Source organism: Bactrocera oleae, chromosome 4, assembly GCF_042242935.1.
Source record: "Bactrocera oleae isolate idBacOlea1 chromosome 4, idBacOlea1, whole genome shotgun sequence".
Classification (NCBI taxonomy): domain Eukaryota; kingdom Metazoa; phylum Arthropoda; class Insecta; order Diptera; family Tephritidae; genus Bactrocera; species Bactrocera oleae.
In genome coordinates, this window is record NC_091538.1 from 61,323,138 (window position 1) to 61,342,103 (window position 18,966).

General features: G+C 32.5%; 2 protein-coding genes and 1 long non-coding RNA gene across 6 annotated transcripts in view; 1 reads left to right on the top strand and 2 right to left on the bottom strand.

Annotated features, from left to right (window-relative positions):
* The window catches only part of Dh44-R2 (Diuretic hormone 44 receptor 2), a 63,874-nt gene extending 62,675 nt beyond the window's left edge, over positions 1 to 1,199 (top strand). The window contains exon 15 of the mRNA XM_070108881.1: positions 702 to 1,199. Coding sequence (XP_069964982.1) covers positions 702 to 735 — 34 coding nt within the window. The 3' untranslated portion in view covers positions 736 to 1,199. The remainder of the gene's footprint in view (positions 1 to 701) is intronic.
* A 3,555-nt stretch (positions 1,200 to 4,754) lies between these two features.
* LOC106621409 (uncharacterized) lies at positions 4,755 to 5,591 on the bottom strand. The gene is made up of 4 exons (XR_011396127.1): positions 5,565 to 5,591; positions 5,434 to 5,497; positions 5,240 to 5,365; positions 4,755 to 4,887 (listed from the first exon to the last, which is right to left on the bottom strand). It is a non-coding gene; the product is annotated as an uncharacterized lncRNA (long non-coding RNA).
* A 3,435-nt stretch (positions 5,592 to 9,026) lies between these two features.
* Positions 9,027 to 18,966, bottom strand: part of fdl (fused lobes) — a 45,278-nt gene continuing 35,338 nt past the window's right edge. For all 4 annotated transcript variants that reach the window (XM_014240270.3, XM_014240268.3, XM_070109326.1 and 1 more), the window contains 7 exons: positions 15,725 to 15,907; positions 14,837 to 15,639; positions 13,309 to 14,044; positions 13,014 to 13,237; positions 12,834 to 12,928; positions 12,086 to 12,180; positions 9,027 to 12,015 (listed from right to left, as the gene is read on the bottom strand). In XM_014240270.3, coding sequence (XP_014095745.3) covers positions 11,856 to 12,015; positions 12,086 to 12,180; positions 12,834 to 12,928; positions 13,014 to 13,237; positions 13,309 to 14,044; positions 14,837 to 15,639; positions 15,725 to 15,888 — 2,277 coding nt within the window. In that variant the 5' untranslated portion in view covers positions 15,889 to 15,907 and the 3' untranslated portion in view covers positions 9,027 to 11,855. The remainder of the gene's footprint in view (positions 12,016 to 12,085; positions 12,181 to 12,833; positions 12,929 to 13,013; positions 13,238 to 13,308; positions 14,045 to 14,836; positions 15,640 to 15,724; positions 15,908 to 18,966) is intronic.

Below are 18,966 nucleotides of genomic sequence, written 5' to 3' on the forward strand. Positions count from 1 at the left end.
TGCCAAAAAACAATCGGATTTCAACACGTCTCATCATCCTGATCGTTTATACATATATATATAACTCTACATCTAACTCGATTTGTATTAGCTGATAGAAACAACCGTTAGATGAACAAAAATATTATACTCTGTAGCAACATGTTGCAAGAGTATAAAAAAATATAAAAGATAAAAAATAAAAAATATATATGTATATTGCGAATTAAGTAAGTAGTTGAAAGCATTTATTTTTTCAAATTTATAGCAATTAATTAAAAGAGATAAAAACTAATTAAGTCAGTTGATGTCAAATATATAATAATAAAGTTGTATAAAATCTTATACAACTATATTATATAAGAGAAATATAAAAAAAAATTAAATTATAAATAAATAAATTATATTAAAAGTATTAAATTAAATTAAAAAATTAAATTAAATTTAGTTAAATAAATTTATTTACAACCATAAAAAATATAATTTATATATATTTTACACTTTTAACTGACTGACAAATTATTACAATACATTATTAATAAATAATAAAAAAAATTGCAAAAGTGATGAAATTTAATTTTAGAAAGTGTCGCCGATCCAAATGCATACACAATGTATTTATTTCTAAGAAATTATTTATTTAAGAACTGCATGCTTAAGTGCTTAATTGAAAAAATTACAAATCTCTCGTCTCTGCATTTATATTTCACACATTTTCACAGTACTGAGGAGTATATGATTTGTGTGAGGCCCTAGCACAGCAACAGCTTCAGTTCTATGAAACGGCATTATCAACACTCAACACACACACGCACCGACTTTGTTTGAAGATGTGCAACAATAGGGTGAACGAGAACCGGAAAGACTTTCCCGAGTGCCATTTTGTCAAACTATACAATGCTTGCTTTAAACACAATGTTTGCTGAATCTATACTATTTACATGTACTTTATATATTTAGGTTATTAATTAATATGCGACAACAGCCAAAGGCATTATGTACCTTAATCTTTTTTAATGACTATAAAGATATCGAAATTCTATATTATAATAATATATGTATGTATAACTCAATGTAGCATTTACTCGTACATATACATATGTATGTAAACATGTTTGATTGTATAAAAATGAAATCAATTTGCTATCTGAAAACTACATGTTCTATAACTATGTACTATTATATAATGTATATATGTGCGTTTGTGTATGCGCTAAAACGTTCTTATTTATTTATATTTTTGTATGAAGTTTGTTTAAAAAAATATAGTAAACAAATCAAAAAAAAAATTCAAAAATTACAAATTCACATTTCACATATAGTACATATGTATGTATATAACGCATTAAGTTCGTAAATGTTTTATATATAATAAAGGTTATCAATATATTAACCAATCTAGCCGTGGGCATTATTTATTATAGTCGTCAATTTTGTTCGTTCTTCTATGAGACAATTCAGCAAAGCTGTTTTATTACTCTTCTTGTAGCAGTCACCCAGATTCACCTGATCGTAGAATTTCTGTCGTTCACTAAGATTTAGGGCATACTACATGCGTAATGAAAGACACAATATGAATTTAAACAGATAAATATGTATGTATGTATATGATATATAGTATTTATTTTTAGAATTTGCTAATTGTATTGTATTGTATGTAAAACAAGAAAAAACGTTAACTTTGACTGCACCGAAGATATAATACTCTTTAAAGGTACATTTCTTATAGCCACTATGGTTTATGTAAAGCTAATCTGAAAACGTATATGCTATAGCGAACCAATCGAAACAAAATGTTCAAGGATTGTCGCATTCTAGTATTTTGGATAATAATCTGTGCCATATTTCGATAAGATATCTTGTCAAATAAAAAAGTTTTCCTTACAAGAACCCAATTTTAATCGATCAGTTTGCATGACAGCTATGGTATATGCTGTAGTGATACGATATCGCCGGTTCCGACAAATGAGCAGCTAGATGCTTTGGGTGAAAGGCGCAAAACTTTTAACCAAACTTTCAAAAACTGAGAGATTAGCTCGTGCATAAACAAACAGACGAACAGAGTATGTATGTGAACTGCGTTCGATTCATTCTATCTAATGCTAGACCAGCTGTTCAAACAAACTGGAAGCGTTTACGGAGTAAACTTGTGCCCTCTAAAGCATGCGTACTTGTGCACAAATAAATAAGAACTCCAATTACACTTACTTCATTGTTCGCACACATTTTTTTTCCAGATTTTTTCGCCTCATAATTTTCTATGGCCATAGTAAATTTCTTAAATGCATGCGCTTCAGCTAGATACAAATAGTAAGTATCGCTATATTGCCTTCTTTTATATATACTCAGACAATCATCAGAGAAGTGGTAACGCCTCCATTGTTCCTTGGGATCAATAAGATCAAAATCACACGTATAGAAATCTGGAAATAAATAACTGTGCACCGCAAGAAACTAAGGAGAAAAAAAACACATTTAAATGTATGAATGTTTCAGCTAGTACCGCTATTCGTAAACTTACCCGCGCGGCAAATAAAATCAGTACGAGTATATAAATTTTCATTTTCAAAGGCAATAAATGAATAAAATTAAAATTAAATTTTTCATGTGTTTTGTGAGACAAAAATTGAAAATGAAAAAAAAATTATTAAGCTAAGAATGAAGTTTGCTTTGTTTCCGCTTTTAAACTAAGAAACGTAAGTACTTGTGGGAAATATTAAGAAATAAAATAATATATTAATTGCGAGTTGCCAGATTAATGATTATTTTTTGAGAAATTGATTAGTCATAGCGATTAGGGATAAAATCACAGTGGTTTCTGTTGTTGTTGTAGCATAATTGTGCTAAGATATTGTGTAAGGGTTTTTTCCGGCAATCTGACGTTTAAAAAACCGAATATTTTGTGACTTTCAAGTACAACTTTTTCCTCCAATTTTCGGAAGTAAAATAGAAGTGGGCGGTATGCTCCAGATCAAGGATATATAGATATAACCGCGCGAAACTTATAGTTTTTGAGATATTTGCATTTAAAGCTGTAAAGTTCTACAATTTAAAGTGCGTTTTTTCGATTTATAATGAATTTTCTATATCACTTTTATATTCACTATCACTTCATTAAATTGTTTCTATACCTTCTCGATTTTGCCCATTTTTGGTTATACAAACAACCGTTAGGTGAACAAAATTATTATACTCTGTGCAACATATTGCGATAGCTTAAAAATTTGTATATTTAGGTAACAAACAAGCTTACTTCTAATATAAACGTAATTTGCAAAAAAAAAAAAAACAGTAATGTGCTTTGAAAATAGGCGATTAATTTTGAAAAGTTTTGGATTATATTGATCTCGTAGCTGATCTAGGTCCAGGAGGACCTCTGTAAAAAGGCGTCTGTCTGTGTGGAAGATTGTTCTGCTTAAAATTATCTCAAGTCAAATCCAATGCTAAGACGTTTTATTATAACTATAGAAGAATAGGGGTAATAATTAAAGGACGTTTTAGAAAAATTTTGCTCTCCGACTCTGAAAACAGAATTTCGAGAAAAATGCATTTAAAGTTTTGAGATCGTTTCTCACTACACTATGTTTAAAAATTCTTAAAAATACGCTCAAATCTCCAAAGCTATTTGCCGGATCAACTTCAAGAAGGGACTCTGAAGTAAAAACCATTTGCATTTTTCAATAAAAATAACTATATAGATATTTAAATTAGTTAAGTATGTAGTAGTAGTATAGTATGTACAAGTACATGTCGAACGAGTGTTTAGCTCGTTGTCCGGTATGCCTACACGTCGGCATAACTCTTTCCTTTCATCGGCAAATGCATTTTTCCGAAAAGGTAGAAGTCGCACGGTGCCATATCAGGTGAATATGGGAAGTGGTTGATTGTTAAAATGTGATTTTTGGTCAAATAATCGGCCACAAGCGTCGATCGATGAAACGGCGCATTATCGTGCAACAAACGCCAACTTCCATCTTTGCGATATTCGGGCCGATCACGTCGAATACGGCGCACCAAACGCTTCAAAACTCCAAGGTACAATACCGCATTAACGTTTTGGCCGGGTGGAACAAATTCTTTCTAAACAATACGCTTGGAATCAGAAAAACAAATCAGCATTGTCTTCTTTTTTGACTTCTCTAGGCGCGATTTTTTGGATTTCGGCTCATTTCTCATTTATATCCTCACGACCACTTTGAAAACATTGAAACCACTCATGCTTTCTGCTACGGGATAGGCAATCATCGCCATAAACTTGTTTCATCAATTGAAACGTTTCGGTAAAAGTTTTACCAATTTTAAAACAAAATTTAATGTTGGCTCTTTGTTCGAAGCTCATTTTCGCACCGATGACAAAAACATACTGACACTTAAAACGCAATAACCTCACTTCCAATAGATGAAATGTCATGAAATTTCTACTGGAAGTCGATAAAGGATAGCAGATTCTAACGCACTTGTCGAAATATAGATGGCGCCACTAGAGTTTACTTTGTTACTTTTTTACTGTTTACTTTGGAACGCACCTTGTATTTGTGCACTTGTTTGGGCACTAAAACGCTCTTTTAATGTTATTATATTTTATACCGTTTATTTAAGAAAATATTTTAAACAAATCATATGTACATATATTATAAAAATTGAAAAATTACAAATTCACTAAAAATTTCACATATATAAATCGCATTCAGTACGAAAATTTTTGTATGCATAATTGTATTGTATATTATACAGCTTTTAAATATATGAATTAATTTAGTCGTTAGCATTATTTATTATAGTTGTCAACTCTTTTCGTTTTTCTATGAGACAATGGAGAAAAGTTTCTTGATTATTCTTCTTGTAGCAGTCACACAAATTCACTTGCTCGTAGAATTTCTGTCGTTCACTGATGTCGAGGGCATACTACTTGCGTAATTAAAGGCACAAATGTACATATATATACAATATATTTATTTTTAGAATTCGATAATTGTATTGTATTGTATATAAAACAAGAAAAAACGTTAACTTCGACTGCACCGAAGATATAATACTCTTTAAAGGTTCATTTCTTATAGCAACTATGTATATGTGTAGCTAAATCTAGATCACTACATTTTATAGTAAACCGATCAAAACAATATATTCGAAGTTTTCAAAAACTGAGGAACTAGCATAAACATACAACCAAGACCAACAGAGAACGGAGCAAAATTGCACCCTCTAAAGCATGTGTAATTGTGTACAAATAAAAAACAAGAACCCTAAGTACACTTACTTCATTGTTCGCACACAATTTTTTTCCAGATTTTTTTGCCTCATAAGTTTCAATCGCTATAATAAATTCCCTAAATGCATTCGCTTCAGCCAGATACAAATTGTACGTAGCACCATTTGTTCCTCTCTTTGCGAAGATATCAGCACATTTATTATTCAAGAATTTAGCCGACAGTGGTTTAAAATATTCTTTACCCTCTTCGCTAACAAGATCGAGGTCACACGTATGTAGTCGTCCATCACTATGCACCGCAAGAAACTAAGAAGAAAAAAAACACATTTAAGTGTATGAATGTTTCAGCTAGTGCCGCTATTCGTATACTTACCCGCGCGGCAAATAAAATCAGTACGAGTATATAAATTTTCATTTTCAAAGGCAATAAATGAATAAAATTAAAATTAAATTTTTCATGTGTTTTGTGAGACAAAAATTGAAAATGAAAAAAAAATTATTAAGCTAAGAATGAAGTTTGCTTTGTTTCCGCTTTTAAACTAAGAAACGTAAGTACTTGTAGGAAATATTAAGAAATAAAATAATATATTAATTGCGAGTTGTCAGATTAATGATTATTTTTTGGAGAAATTGATTAGTCATAGCGATTAGGGATAAAATCACAGTGGTTTCTGTTGTTGTTGTAGCATAATTGTGCTAAGATATTGTGTAAGGGTTCTTTCCGGCAATCTGACGTTTAAAAAACCGAATATTTTGTGACCGTCAAGTACATAATCCACTCGGCTACAATGCACAATGTTGCAACTCCATACAATTTTATAGTCTCGCAACATGTTGTTACAGAGTATTACAGTTTTGTTCACCTAACGGTTGTTTGTAACACCTAAAACTTATGATCAAAACTGGACAGGCGGCATGACACCATCCACCTTGAGGTGAAATGCTTCATAACAATATTTTAGTATTCGTATATTGCGCTGCGAAAATTACCGAAATCGGACTATAACAACGCCTACTTCCTATAAACAACAATTTTAAATTCAATCTGATTCTTTCATTGTACATTTTTTCAATTGATAGGCAATGACATTGTTGTAGAAAGTTCTTTGCAATATTAGTGACATTTATGTTTTCCATCTCGTGTTTAAATTCGTGTCGAAGTCAGACTTTAACTTTTTAAGGCCTCATATACCGAATATGTGGATCGCGGTGCCTATGGTTAACTTTTTAACAAAAATATGGTTTAATATGTGAGGTCTAGTGTTGAAATTCAAAGAGAATATTTTTATGATAATAGCATGCCGTTGTGCCAAACTTACCATATATATATTTGATATGTGATAAAGATTTTCGAACTTTTGTTTGACGTTGTTACGCATATATCGGTAAATATGTACGACATTTTATTGAAATACAGAAAAATTCTTTTCCTAATAACAGTGTATTCTTATGAAAAAAATGGATAAAATCGAGGATAACAAACATCCGCTTGACATAATACCTTAAATATTGGTCAATCTGTGAGGCTTCGATAGCATTTATTTCTGATGATAATACGAGTTTGTCATAATATCAAAACTGGATAAAATCGTGTCACTATATTTCCAAGCTCCTATATGCTTTATAAGATTTTTAAACTTCCGCTTGGCTTTTAAACCGTGAGCATGTAATTTTGAATATACTACTTGTATAGCATAGGTAATGCGGAAAATGTGTGAAATCGGTCCTCAATTTACCCCAGTGCCCACATACTATTTATAATGGTTTTCGTTAGTCTAGCATATTTTATGCGAATATGTCGATTAGTGTGTGAGTGATATCCACAAATTTGAATGAAAATATATTCTCGAGTTTACTTGAGTAATATCAAACGTTAATGCAATCAGTCCAGAGCTTCCCCTAGTCTCACGGTTACACCCGAACTTAGCCTTTCCTTACTTGTTTCAGTAATAATTGCAATAATTATAGAAAAATTTAAATTTGTGAATATAATAATGTACATAAGTATAATTTGAGCTAGTTAGGAACAATTTTTTTTTTTTTGAAATACCTGAACCTTCTTTGCTGCTATAGTAAAACTTTCTAAAGAAATATTTGTTAAACAAAAAATTAAAAATTACTTAATGTACGTTATTAAACACTATTTTTTCAAATAACGGTAATTTGTAAAATAATATAATATAAGCACATGAGATATATTATATATAGTACGTCTATTCAAAATTATGTTAGTATTTTATATTAAAAACAAGAAAAAGAACTTGATTTTGATCGCTCGGTTTGTATTGCAGCTATATACTATAGTGATCCGATCTAACCAATTCCTTTGGAGATTACACCATTGCTTTAAAAAAAAACATATACTAATTTTCTTGAAGATATCTCATCAAATGAAAAAACTCATTTGATTTCGATCGCTCACTTTGTATGACAGCTATGTGCTATAGCGATCCGATCTGAACAAAATTCTGGAGGATTCTATCACTGTCTTAGACATTAATTCCTGCCAAATGTTGTGAAGATATCTCGTCAAATTAAAAAGTTTTCCGTTACAATACCTTTATTCAGTTCATTTAGTTTGTATTTCATCATATGCTATAGTGCCCCGATATCGGACGTTCCGACAAAAGGGCAGCTTCTTGGGGAGAAGAGGAAGTGAGCAAAATTTCGGATCGATAACTCAAAAACTGGGGGACTAGTTCGCGTATATCCAGAAAGACTTACGGACAAGGCAAAATCGACTCAGCTCGCCACTCTGATAATTTATATACACATATATATTTTGTAGGGTCTCTAACATTTCCATCTGTGTGCTACAAACTTCGTGGTAAAATTAATATAACTGTTCAGTGTATAATTAACCATTGTTAATCTATACTAATATTATAAATGCGAAAGTCCGTTTGTTTGTTAAGCTTTCACGCAAAAACTACTTAACAGATCATCATGAAATTTTGAACATATACTCTTAGAGGTGTCAGAATGAACATAGGATACTTTTTATTACAAAATTTATAAATTTTTTACGGATTATTAAAAAAATTATTTTGGAAGTTTATATATGTTTGGAAAATAAATTTGAAAATTTTGAAATTGAAAAAAAAAAGTTTGGCAGAAATGATTGTTTGTCGAAAAAATTAAAAATGAAAGAAAACATAAATGTATAAAACACGTAAATCAGAGAAATAACACAAATATGGATTCGATGCGAGCGAAGCCGCGGGAAAAAGCTAGTCGTATAATAAATCTGCTTTTCATTGAAGGGGTTGTATCCACTTGCAAGTCGCAGCCGATCCATTAACGAATTTATTATAAATATAGATGAATACAGAAAATAATAGATAATGATCGAAGGACCAGTTGAATTTTTAATCTTTAACAAAAAGGTGGCTTTCCAAAAAAATCGATTTTTATAAACAAATTTACACTGCAGAGTGGCTTATAAATGAATATTATTATAAAAAAAACTTATATTTTTGAATCTTTTTGATAATTATCTTAAAATCTTATACTTCTGATAATTACCTGATAAATATATTTAAAAAGGTCGTGCGAAAATCAAGTTTATCGCTCCAGCCGTTTTGCAGAAATTTTGTTCACCGACTCTGAATACAGCATTTCAATAAAAACGCGTTTCGACTTTTGGGAACCGATAACACTGACGTAGCTAAAAAATTCTTACAAATACGCTTATATCTCCGAAACTATTTGCAAGATCAATTTTTTTAAATTCACAAGTGGATCTTTGAATCTAACTCGTTAAATCATAGCACTACTTAACGCTCGTGCTTTCATAACAATAATCTTTAACACCATAAATACAAAATCGAATGTCTCTCTTTTTAATAAGTACTTTATTTATCAACTACAATTACAATTTATCGCTTGTTAAAAAAAGAAAACAGTGTCACTGTATATCCGACTGCCTACGATTATACAATTCGCACATATTTTGTACGTACAAATTTGTTACATAAGTCAATTTGTATAACCAGTACTTAAATATTAAACTTATTTCTTATATATTATAAATATTTATAATTTAATCATTATTTATTATGCAATTCATTATTAATGAGAATATTATGCTTCTTTTTTCAATTAATATCATTATTTTCATTATACGCAAAGCTACAAAAAACCATAATTATATAATTTAGGCTATGGATAACCGCATAAATGAATGCTTAATAAACATACGTACATATTTGTGGCGCAGATGCCGCTTGAAACCTATCTAAGAATATAAAGGTTAAAACTATACAGGCATTCGAGAAAAAATACATAATTACATACATATTTATGTGCATTTATGATTGCGAAAATGTTTGAACAGACATTTGACGGTAGAACATTTCAGTAATTTTTTGTTTTGTTTTTTGGCTTGCTAAATGGGCATAATTGGCTAAAATATCGGTAATACTTGTAGATAAGAAATCTGAAATTGAGTATGTTTTTCTTTTTATTAAATATTAATTCTCATGACTTTCGAGTGAATGATTTTTGATATGCGTAAAGCTTTGTTTACAACTACCGTTGGTTTCATAAACACAATTCAATTAGTTTATGCGTTAATGTCAGTGTTATGATGTAATAATTTATTTAATTAGGTTTTTTGTCATATTTTCACTTTTTCCAAATAAGGTCACATTGTATCACTAAAAATCCCTTAAAACTAGCAGCTTTCCCCCTTTCAATTTATGCTAATATGTATTAGATATATATTTTGCTTAGTTACAAGTCATTATCCTCAGCATTTAAGCACGTGTCAATTACGCCTGCAGAGCGTAAATTGAAAAACAAAATTATAGAACATTTGTTGTATTGGTCTAAAATGTATGCATTTTTTGAGGTTATGTTTTTTTTTTTTCTTTCATTTATATGCATCTAATAACTGTCATAGAGTTCTCAATTAATAGACATACACACACAATTCTATAATAATAACAGCTAGACATATTTAAAATTTCGCTGGTAATTCAAAAAGATACGTTTGTACATAGAAATCATAGTGTGAATACACTGTATGTTGTTGTCCTGTAATATGTCATGTAGGTATGTGCACACATACACATATATGTATGTACCATATCACAATCATCGCGTATGCGTACTTCAACACATTAAAATTAATTCTTTATATAGTAAAATAAAAAATAATAAAAATCCCTTACTTATATGTGCCTACCAGGGTTGCAAATAAGGCATTAAAAAAAGTTAACTTCGGTTGCACCAAAGCTATAATACCCTTCACAAATGCAAAACATTAGTTACAAAATTGATTGATTCCGATGGTTTAGTTTGTATTGCAGCTGTATGCTATAGTTATCCGATCAGAACAATTTCTTTGGAGATTACATAATTGCCTCAGATAATAGCCCATGCGAAATTTGTGAAGATATCACGTTAAATGAAAAATCTTCCATACAAGCCCTTGATTCCGATCATTCCGTTTGTATGGCAACTATATGCTAAAGTGGTCCGATATCGGCGGAGCAGCTATTTGGGGAGAAGAGAACGTGTGCAAAATTTTATAACGATATCTCAAAAATTGAAGGAGCTAGTTCGCGTATTTACAGACAAACGGATAGACAGACGGACATGGCTAGATCGACTCAGCTCGTCACGCTGATCATTTATATTTATATTTTATAGGATCTCCGACGTTTCCTACTGCTTACAAACATCGTGACAAACGTAATATACCCTGTTCAGGGCATAATAATTGAATTAACATTTGAAAACCAGATTGAAAAAATATAAACTTAACCCCAAATATCGAATTAAAAAAAACCTAACCTCAAGGACCGAATTTAAAATTGATTTCTAATTTTAGATTTTTAACTTTTAATTCCGATATTTTGATATATAAATTTGATTTTTTAATTTTTAGCCCCAACATCTTGGATTGACATCCATTTTTATTTTTTAAAAACTGAAAATTCAATTTATAATCTAAAAATTTTGAATTACAAAATTCGCAACCCTGGTGTTTACAAAAAATTTTGTCTTTCAGCAGCTTAAAATAAAGTAAGTATTGAATTAGTTGACCCGTTTGAACATAATCTACATGCATTGTTGTATGTGCGTAAATGCGATACATAATATTCGATTGCTTTTGATAAACCAAATAATTTGCAGGTTTTTTCTTTAAACAGTGTAAAATATTATAAATATAATTTATGTAAATATGTATGTATATGGGTTTAAATAAAAATAACTAAGTTAAATACAAAACAATTGCACTAATAGATGTTAAAAAACACGATACATATACGAGTATATAAATATCCCACAATTTCCTCATAGACATCTTACTTCCTATTAACAAAACTGCTGTACTTCGTCTTTCCTCTTTGTCATCAAATGTTATGGTATTAGCTTTATAAATTTCCAGCTATATAGCAGATTTACATTGACTAATTTTATTAATCTTATGCTAGAACTAATATCAATCGTGTAACTTTTTAACAAAAATTATAGTTGAAAACAATACAAAAAAAAATCAAAATGTAAAATTTTGACAACTCCGGCTTGAATATGAATTTTACACTGTTTAGGCACAAATCGATCCAAACTGAGTAATTCGAGATTTATATATACCTGCGTATACGCGTACATACATATGTACAAATGCTGCTTAGTTCGGCATTTAGTAGTAATATCAAATGCATTCGCCGGGATGTTGCGCACAGAATTTAGGAAATATTGGCTCCGCCTCTAGGCCCAGCTCGACCAGCCGATTGCGAAACACGGACATACGTTTGAAGACATCCTGTGGCACAACATCGAACTCGCGATCATCCTCCAAATCGCTCCATAACCTAAAATGTTTGCACATTTTAAAATTCTAGTAACATTGTTACACTTAAGTAGTGATAGTAGGAAATTTACCTTTCACCCAGCGCAGCAGCACGCGGCCATAATCGATTATCCAATTGATATTCGTCGGTTTGCTCAGTCCACAAACAAACTTCGCCACCTAATACCTAAAAAGAAACAGCATATAGATTGTTTTACTAATAGTCTCAATAAGGACGCATCAGACAGAAAGAGATGTCTTCAAAATTGCACAAATATGATGTAGAAAATAGGAAATGTCTTTATTGCGTATAATCATGCAACAATTGCGCACAAGTTACTCTATTGATATTAAATTATCATATATATATATATAAGGTACCATATTTACTTAGGTCCACTGGGATATTTAATTTTTTATCACTATAATTGTTTTATTTGACCACATGAGTGATATAGATCTCATTCATATTTCGCCATATTAAATTATATCATTCAACTATTTATTAAGATGTCTCTCCTACTGACCAATTTACCAAAACTAAAAAGGGGACGGAAATAATTATTTTCGATACAAGAGAATAAGTTAATAGACTATAGGAATACTAAACATATGTTCTCAGTTATTGTTGTTGTGGCGGTTAACAAGTTCCCGCTTGGGTGGTAAGGTACGTATTGATTGTCATTGAAGTCCTAGGAAACGTGTTGTTTCGTGTTGTGTATGGGAATATGTTCTCAGTCTTATTAAAATGTCTTGAGTAAAGTTAATTAATCATTTTCAATTTTTAATACCAACATTTTGATGTATTATGAATACTTATAAAAAAAAATAAAAAATTACCTGTTTTCGCTGCGATTTATTGAGACGCATGCGCTCCCATGGTCTGTGCTTGTAGACATTCTGCCAGGTGCGATACGGCGAGCAGGCACCTTCGCCTATGGATATAAATAATATGTATGCTTGTAAATATGTGGAAATATGCGACACACAATTATTTCACCATCACTAATGTACACTCACCAGTTGAACGCCAATTGCCAAATCCACAATCCAAATACCAGGCATCCACATGCGAAAATATCACATTAAAGCCGTTATCAATGAGATCGTAATTCTCCTGCCACGTACTGCCACCCCATACTTGCACAGCAACACGGTTGCTTGGAAGACATTTGGTGTTGGTCAGACCACTGGACCACACACTCACTACGCGCGGCTCCACATTATTATTGGCGATTTTCAAACTGAAACACAGTGCAAATAAGAAAACAACTTATAATCATGTAAGTATGTATTATATAATTTCAAAACTCACCGCGTCATTGCATTGAGCATAAAATCGCACCACAATCCACGCAAATCGGTGTCATTGAAGTACTGACCCCAGCATTCTAGATTCACCTCATCGCCGCCAAGGTGAAAATAATCCGTTGGACCGGTGGCATTTAATAATTCCTCATAAAGGCGTTGCAGCACCAGATAAGTATTATTATTTTTAGGATTCAATTGACCACATGGCGGTTCGCCACAGTAGAAACTCCACGGTTGTTGATTTATACACAAACTCAATTCGCCAAGGCCACGTTTTGGTCCCCACTCCCAACCGTTGCCAGCGTGCGCCGGCGCATCGATCTCCGGTAAGACCTGTATGCCGTGAATGCGCGCAAATGCCGCCACCTCTCGCACATCTTCGAATGTGTAGGTTTCATGCTCCGAATAGGCGCCATGTATAGCCATTTCGGGGAAATTCTTCGATACGTAAGGGAAACTCTGTGAATCCGTTATATGCCAATGGAAACGATTGAGTTTCGCATGTGACATACCGACAATGGTACGTTTAATGGCCTCGACAGAGAAGAAGTGACGCGATGTGTCCAACATAAGACCGCGATAACGAAATCTGGGTGTATCTATAATTATGGCCTTCGATAGGATGTGCAGCAGATTATCTTCATTGTCGTACCAAATCAATTGCTGTAGTGTGGAGAGGGCGTGGCGTGCACCGAAGAATGAATTCGCTGTGATGTGGATGTTAACGGTGCGACGTTCATCTGTAAAATAAAATAAAGGAATCGTTAAGGGTTATTTATATATAAAGTTTGTCACAAAGTTTGTAACACTCTGAATAAAACGTCGGATATCCGATAACAAATATAGATATATATGCATAAGTGATCTGCATAACGCTCAGCTGAGTTGATTTAGCCATGCTCGTCTGTCTGTCCGTCTGCTTTTCGGATATCGATGTGAAATTTGGCACAAGTTGTTTTCTCCTCAAGAAGATGCTCAAAATCAAGGCAAGGTAAGGCAACCTTTTTATATAACGCGATTTTTTCTTGAAATCTAATACAGCTTATTGTCTAAGACAATGAAAAACATTTTTGTTTAACAATATAACTCTACCTTACAATCTCCGAACATGTTGTTAATATCGGACTGTTATAGTATATAGCAAACATACAAAATCTTCACAAAATTTTAGAGAAAAATATACTATAAATCAGCTGATTACGCGAATTATATATATCAAGAGAACTACGCAGCGTCGCACCAAGTACAATTATTCCACCTGTATTTTTTTTTAATGGCAAAAGTTCGAAACAATAATGAACTGGAAACGGGAACTTTTCAAGCCAACCAAACGAATTCTATCGACACCGTTCCCACAACAGTCGGGTCTACGTAACCGGAACGGACCCAGATTTTATTCGGCCAAGGACTGTCAACTCGGCAGAATTCTGCGGCTACAACAACAACAATTCTATAGGCACTCAAAGAAGTCTTTATCTAAGACAAATGTTTCACTTCAACTTCAATAATTGAAAGTATCTTTCTTTACTTACGTGCAACAGATAGCTTGTAGCTCTCATCGGTATCCAAACTCAAATTAATTTCACCCGATTTATGCACTTCCACCTGCACGAGCAGCGTATCCACGTCACAATGGCGACGTGTGTTGAAGACATTACTCAAAATAGCCGCTGGTGCCATATTCTCACCCAAAGTGTTGCCCAGCGCTCTGCCAATGTCGATGTGACGACGCTTGTGCCGATGATGATAAGCACCCGCCGTCTCCGAATCACCATCGTCAGCAACACCCACAGCAGCAGCGCCAGCATGTGCGTCAGTATTTTGATGGACAGCATAGGAAGTGTCACGTCGTGCGCGACTACTATGATGTTGTTGCTGCTGCTTTTGTTGTTGCTGATAAGCAGCATTCTGTTCGGAAAGTGGTGATCGACCACCCGAATTAACATCCGTAGCCGTTGCCCGGTCAGCGCCACCAACACCGCCTCCAACTCCACCACCGACATTATCAGTGCTCTCTTCCGCACTCGGTAGCCGTTGTATGCGCCGAAGATCACTTAGAAAATAGGCGAATGCTTGCTTGAACTGCGTTTCAACAGCGCTGTGCGGTGTGTCCATGCGCAGTTGTACATCTTCCATGGTGAATTTCAACGATACGGAACTGATGGCAGTCTTTATTGTTGGATGTGGCCAAATATTGACTTCGCCGCAAGTCATGGCGCATGTCATAAACGGTATACGACGATCTGAGGCGGCGCCGACGCCATCATTGGTGGGATACGTGCGTCGTACACAGCGCTCATTTTCACATTTATAGGTCCAGAGTTTTTCGTCAGGTCTGCGGGGAAAGGAATTTAGTGAAATTTCAGATTTTTGTGTTGCAGAAATGGAAGTATATAATTTAAATTAAATATTAAACTTACATTGGTGGCCGCTTATTAATATCAGCTCGGCGTTTCATCGATTTCTCAACTAAAAACGATTGTGGTTTCATGCCGTCCTGATTCCAGTACAAAACCATCAGTATGAATATCGTTGCCATCAAAAGCAACAATAATACGCGACGCAATGACACAGTTAAGGCCATTTTAAGGATGTGACGAAACCTGAAAAATTTAAAAAGATGAAAATTAGAAAAATTAAAATTTGAACAAAATATTTATAAAATATATTCTGTAATCTAGTAATTAAATATTTTTGAGATTTTTAAGAACTCCTTGTTAAAATAAAAAACATTCAGATATCGTTAAATTATGATGTACATATACATTTTTAAAACTTTCTTTATCGAAATTCAATATTTTTTAAGTATTAATAATATTGTTATAATTCTGGTAAACAAATTTTTAGTATACATGATATAGTCGTCCGATCTGAATAATTTCTTCGGGAATTGTACCGTTGCTTTATATATATATATATATATACAATAAACTATGCCAAACTTCGTGACGATTCTCAAATATATAAGAGTTTTTCATACAAGGACAAGATTTCGATCGGTCAGTTGATATGGCAGTTATATACTATAGTGGTCCGATATGGACGATTCCGAAAAATGAGCAGCTTCTTTGGGACAAAAGGACGTGTGCAAAGTTTAGGGTCGATATCTCAAAAATTGATGGACAAGTGTAAAACGACTTGTCTCGTAAAGCTGATTATTTATATATTATATATGCATTTTTTTATAAGATCTCCGACCTTTCCTTTTGGGTGTTATAAACTTCGTGACAAACTAAATATATCCAGTTTAAGTTAAACTAAAATATGAATAACATTCGGACTTATCTCAAACTCGACGTACATCTACTTATATATGGTATAAAATGTACAGGCATATCGTATATTGTAACCAAATACATGTGTCTAAATTCACCACCTTATTTGCCATTTTATGCATAATTGTATATTATTATATTCAAGCCGATCATTTAGTGCAATGAATAAGTGCAGAATTCCATGGAAATCAAAACAAAAATATATTTCTGCAAACTGAAGTTGTTGCGTTCCATGCTGCGCTATCGCCTTAATTATGTGGGTGTATTCTCACATTTTGTTATTGTATTATTTATATACTGCATACAAGTATATATATATATATATACCATATATTGTATATTTGCATTACATTGGCATTTAATTCTTGATTCAAAGTGTTTTTTTTTTTGGAATATCACGATTTTACGATATATGGAAATATAATGAAAAATCTAATTCATATTGATATATGAAATTTTAGACGTAGGAATTACAGTTTCTAAGTGTTTTTATATTTTACATATGTAATTTTCAGATAGCTGTCAAACTTGTTGTTATATCGTTTGACGTTTCTGTTCAATATAACTTGATGAATTACAAAGCAGATTTACACCCGAACGACGTTGGAAAATCAGGAAAGTTTCCAAAACTCGTGTTCTGTGCGGAAATAGACTAAGTAGATTCTACAGATTCTCTTGCTGCCAAAAACAAAAAAATAAGTTACTGTCTAATGTAAAGCGAAAGCATATAGGATCTTCATTTTGTAGAACTAAGGATGCATCCAACGTCTTAAAAGTTGAGCGACGTTTTGGTTCTTCACGTCAAAATAAATGGTCTAAATTATACATGGTTCCAGAAGGATGGTTCTTACAAGTTTTTATGGATCTTAAAATGTAAAGTTTTCAACACCTTAAGTCACTTGAAGAACTTTAAGAAGGTATTACTGAGAAAAGCACCTGCCAAACAGTCATTTTCACTACAGGTGGCTGCGATGACTAATTAAAAAAACTTTATTTGCGTATCATCGTTTGAAAAATAAAGAAAAAAAAAGTACTTCACTCAATTGTCTTTGAAAGCGTTATATGTTAATTTATCTATCTGTATACATAGGTACTAAACATATAACAAAATTTATTAAAAGGATTCTACGTTGTATTTTACTACATATATAAAAATATATATTTACTGAAGGCAAGACTTCCCGTGGGTAAGCGACAGATGTTTTAAACAATTGGCCGCTTTATTGGCTCCTACCTTCGAGCTTTCCTTGCGCTCGAACATATGTTAAAGAAATAATTAAAATGTCGGAATGTGAGCAAGGACAAGGCAACACTAATTACATATCGAATATAGTTGGCGGAACGTAAGTAAATTTCCTGAGAAAATAAATTATATTTGAGCTGGTGCCTATACTAGTCAAATTTATTATTATATTATATATATTAGGTATTTAACACACCACAAGGTTTTCGGAAATTCACAATTTTCAACTTGGATTGGATTCTCTTTTTTAACACTACAATACCGAAAACCGTTAATGTGAAAGATTTTAATTTTAATTTGACATCACTGAATCTGGAATCATGAACTTAATACTCTGATTATTTGGTCAGTTGGTTCAGTTAAAGCATGGTATATTCAAAACACAATATGACCTTGAACTCGATTTCACACGATAAACTCAATTATGTGTCTCTGATCTGATGTTTTCGTGCTGAAAGTTAATGAACAGTTGAGTCAACATTGAGATGGAGACGATAAATAATAAGCTTTTTTTGTTTTTGTTTTTGAATTAAAAAATAATTGTTTATGAAATATTTATCTTGTTCATAGGTTTTATAAGATCTCATGTTTGTTTAAAAGTTAATTCGATAAACTGAAACCAGCGAAAAGAAAAAAAAAAATTAACTGCACATCTGTTTAGTTCTCTCTTTATTTATTAACTAGAACGTTATTTTAAGCGCGGGTGATGTCATAGATGTCAACAGATATTTATGTTTTTGACTACAGTAACTCACGCTAATAGTTGATCCATCCCTTCTTTATTGGCTGTTACTACCGCTTGCAACATCCTAAAATGCTAAGATGGACTACAACATAAGTATAAGGGATTCCCGCGGCAATATATTATAAAGACGACCAGATCGGCCTTCTTCGAAATATACGATAAAAAGTTCAATGATCCTTGTTTAAAAAGTCAAATCTAAAATATTTTTACCCAGATGGAATTAGCCTGGTAAAAGAGCCGACTAAGTAGGCTATACTCCCTACATAAATTTTTACTGATGACGGAGGTAGGCGGTAAAGATCAGGAATTTTTATAATGTGTAAGGTGACCAGACGACTTGATGTTAACAACAACTTGTTTACATTTCAAAATTATAAAACAAAACATTCGTTTAATATT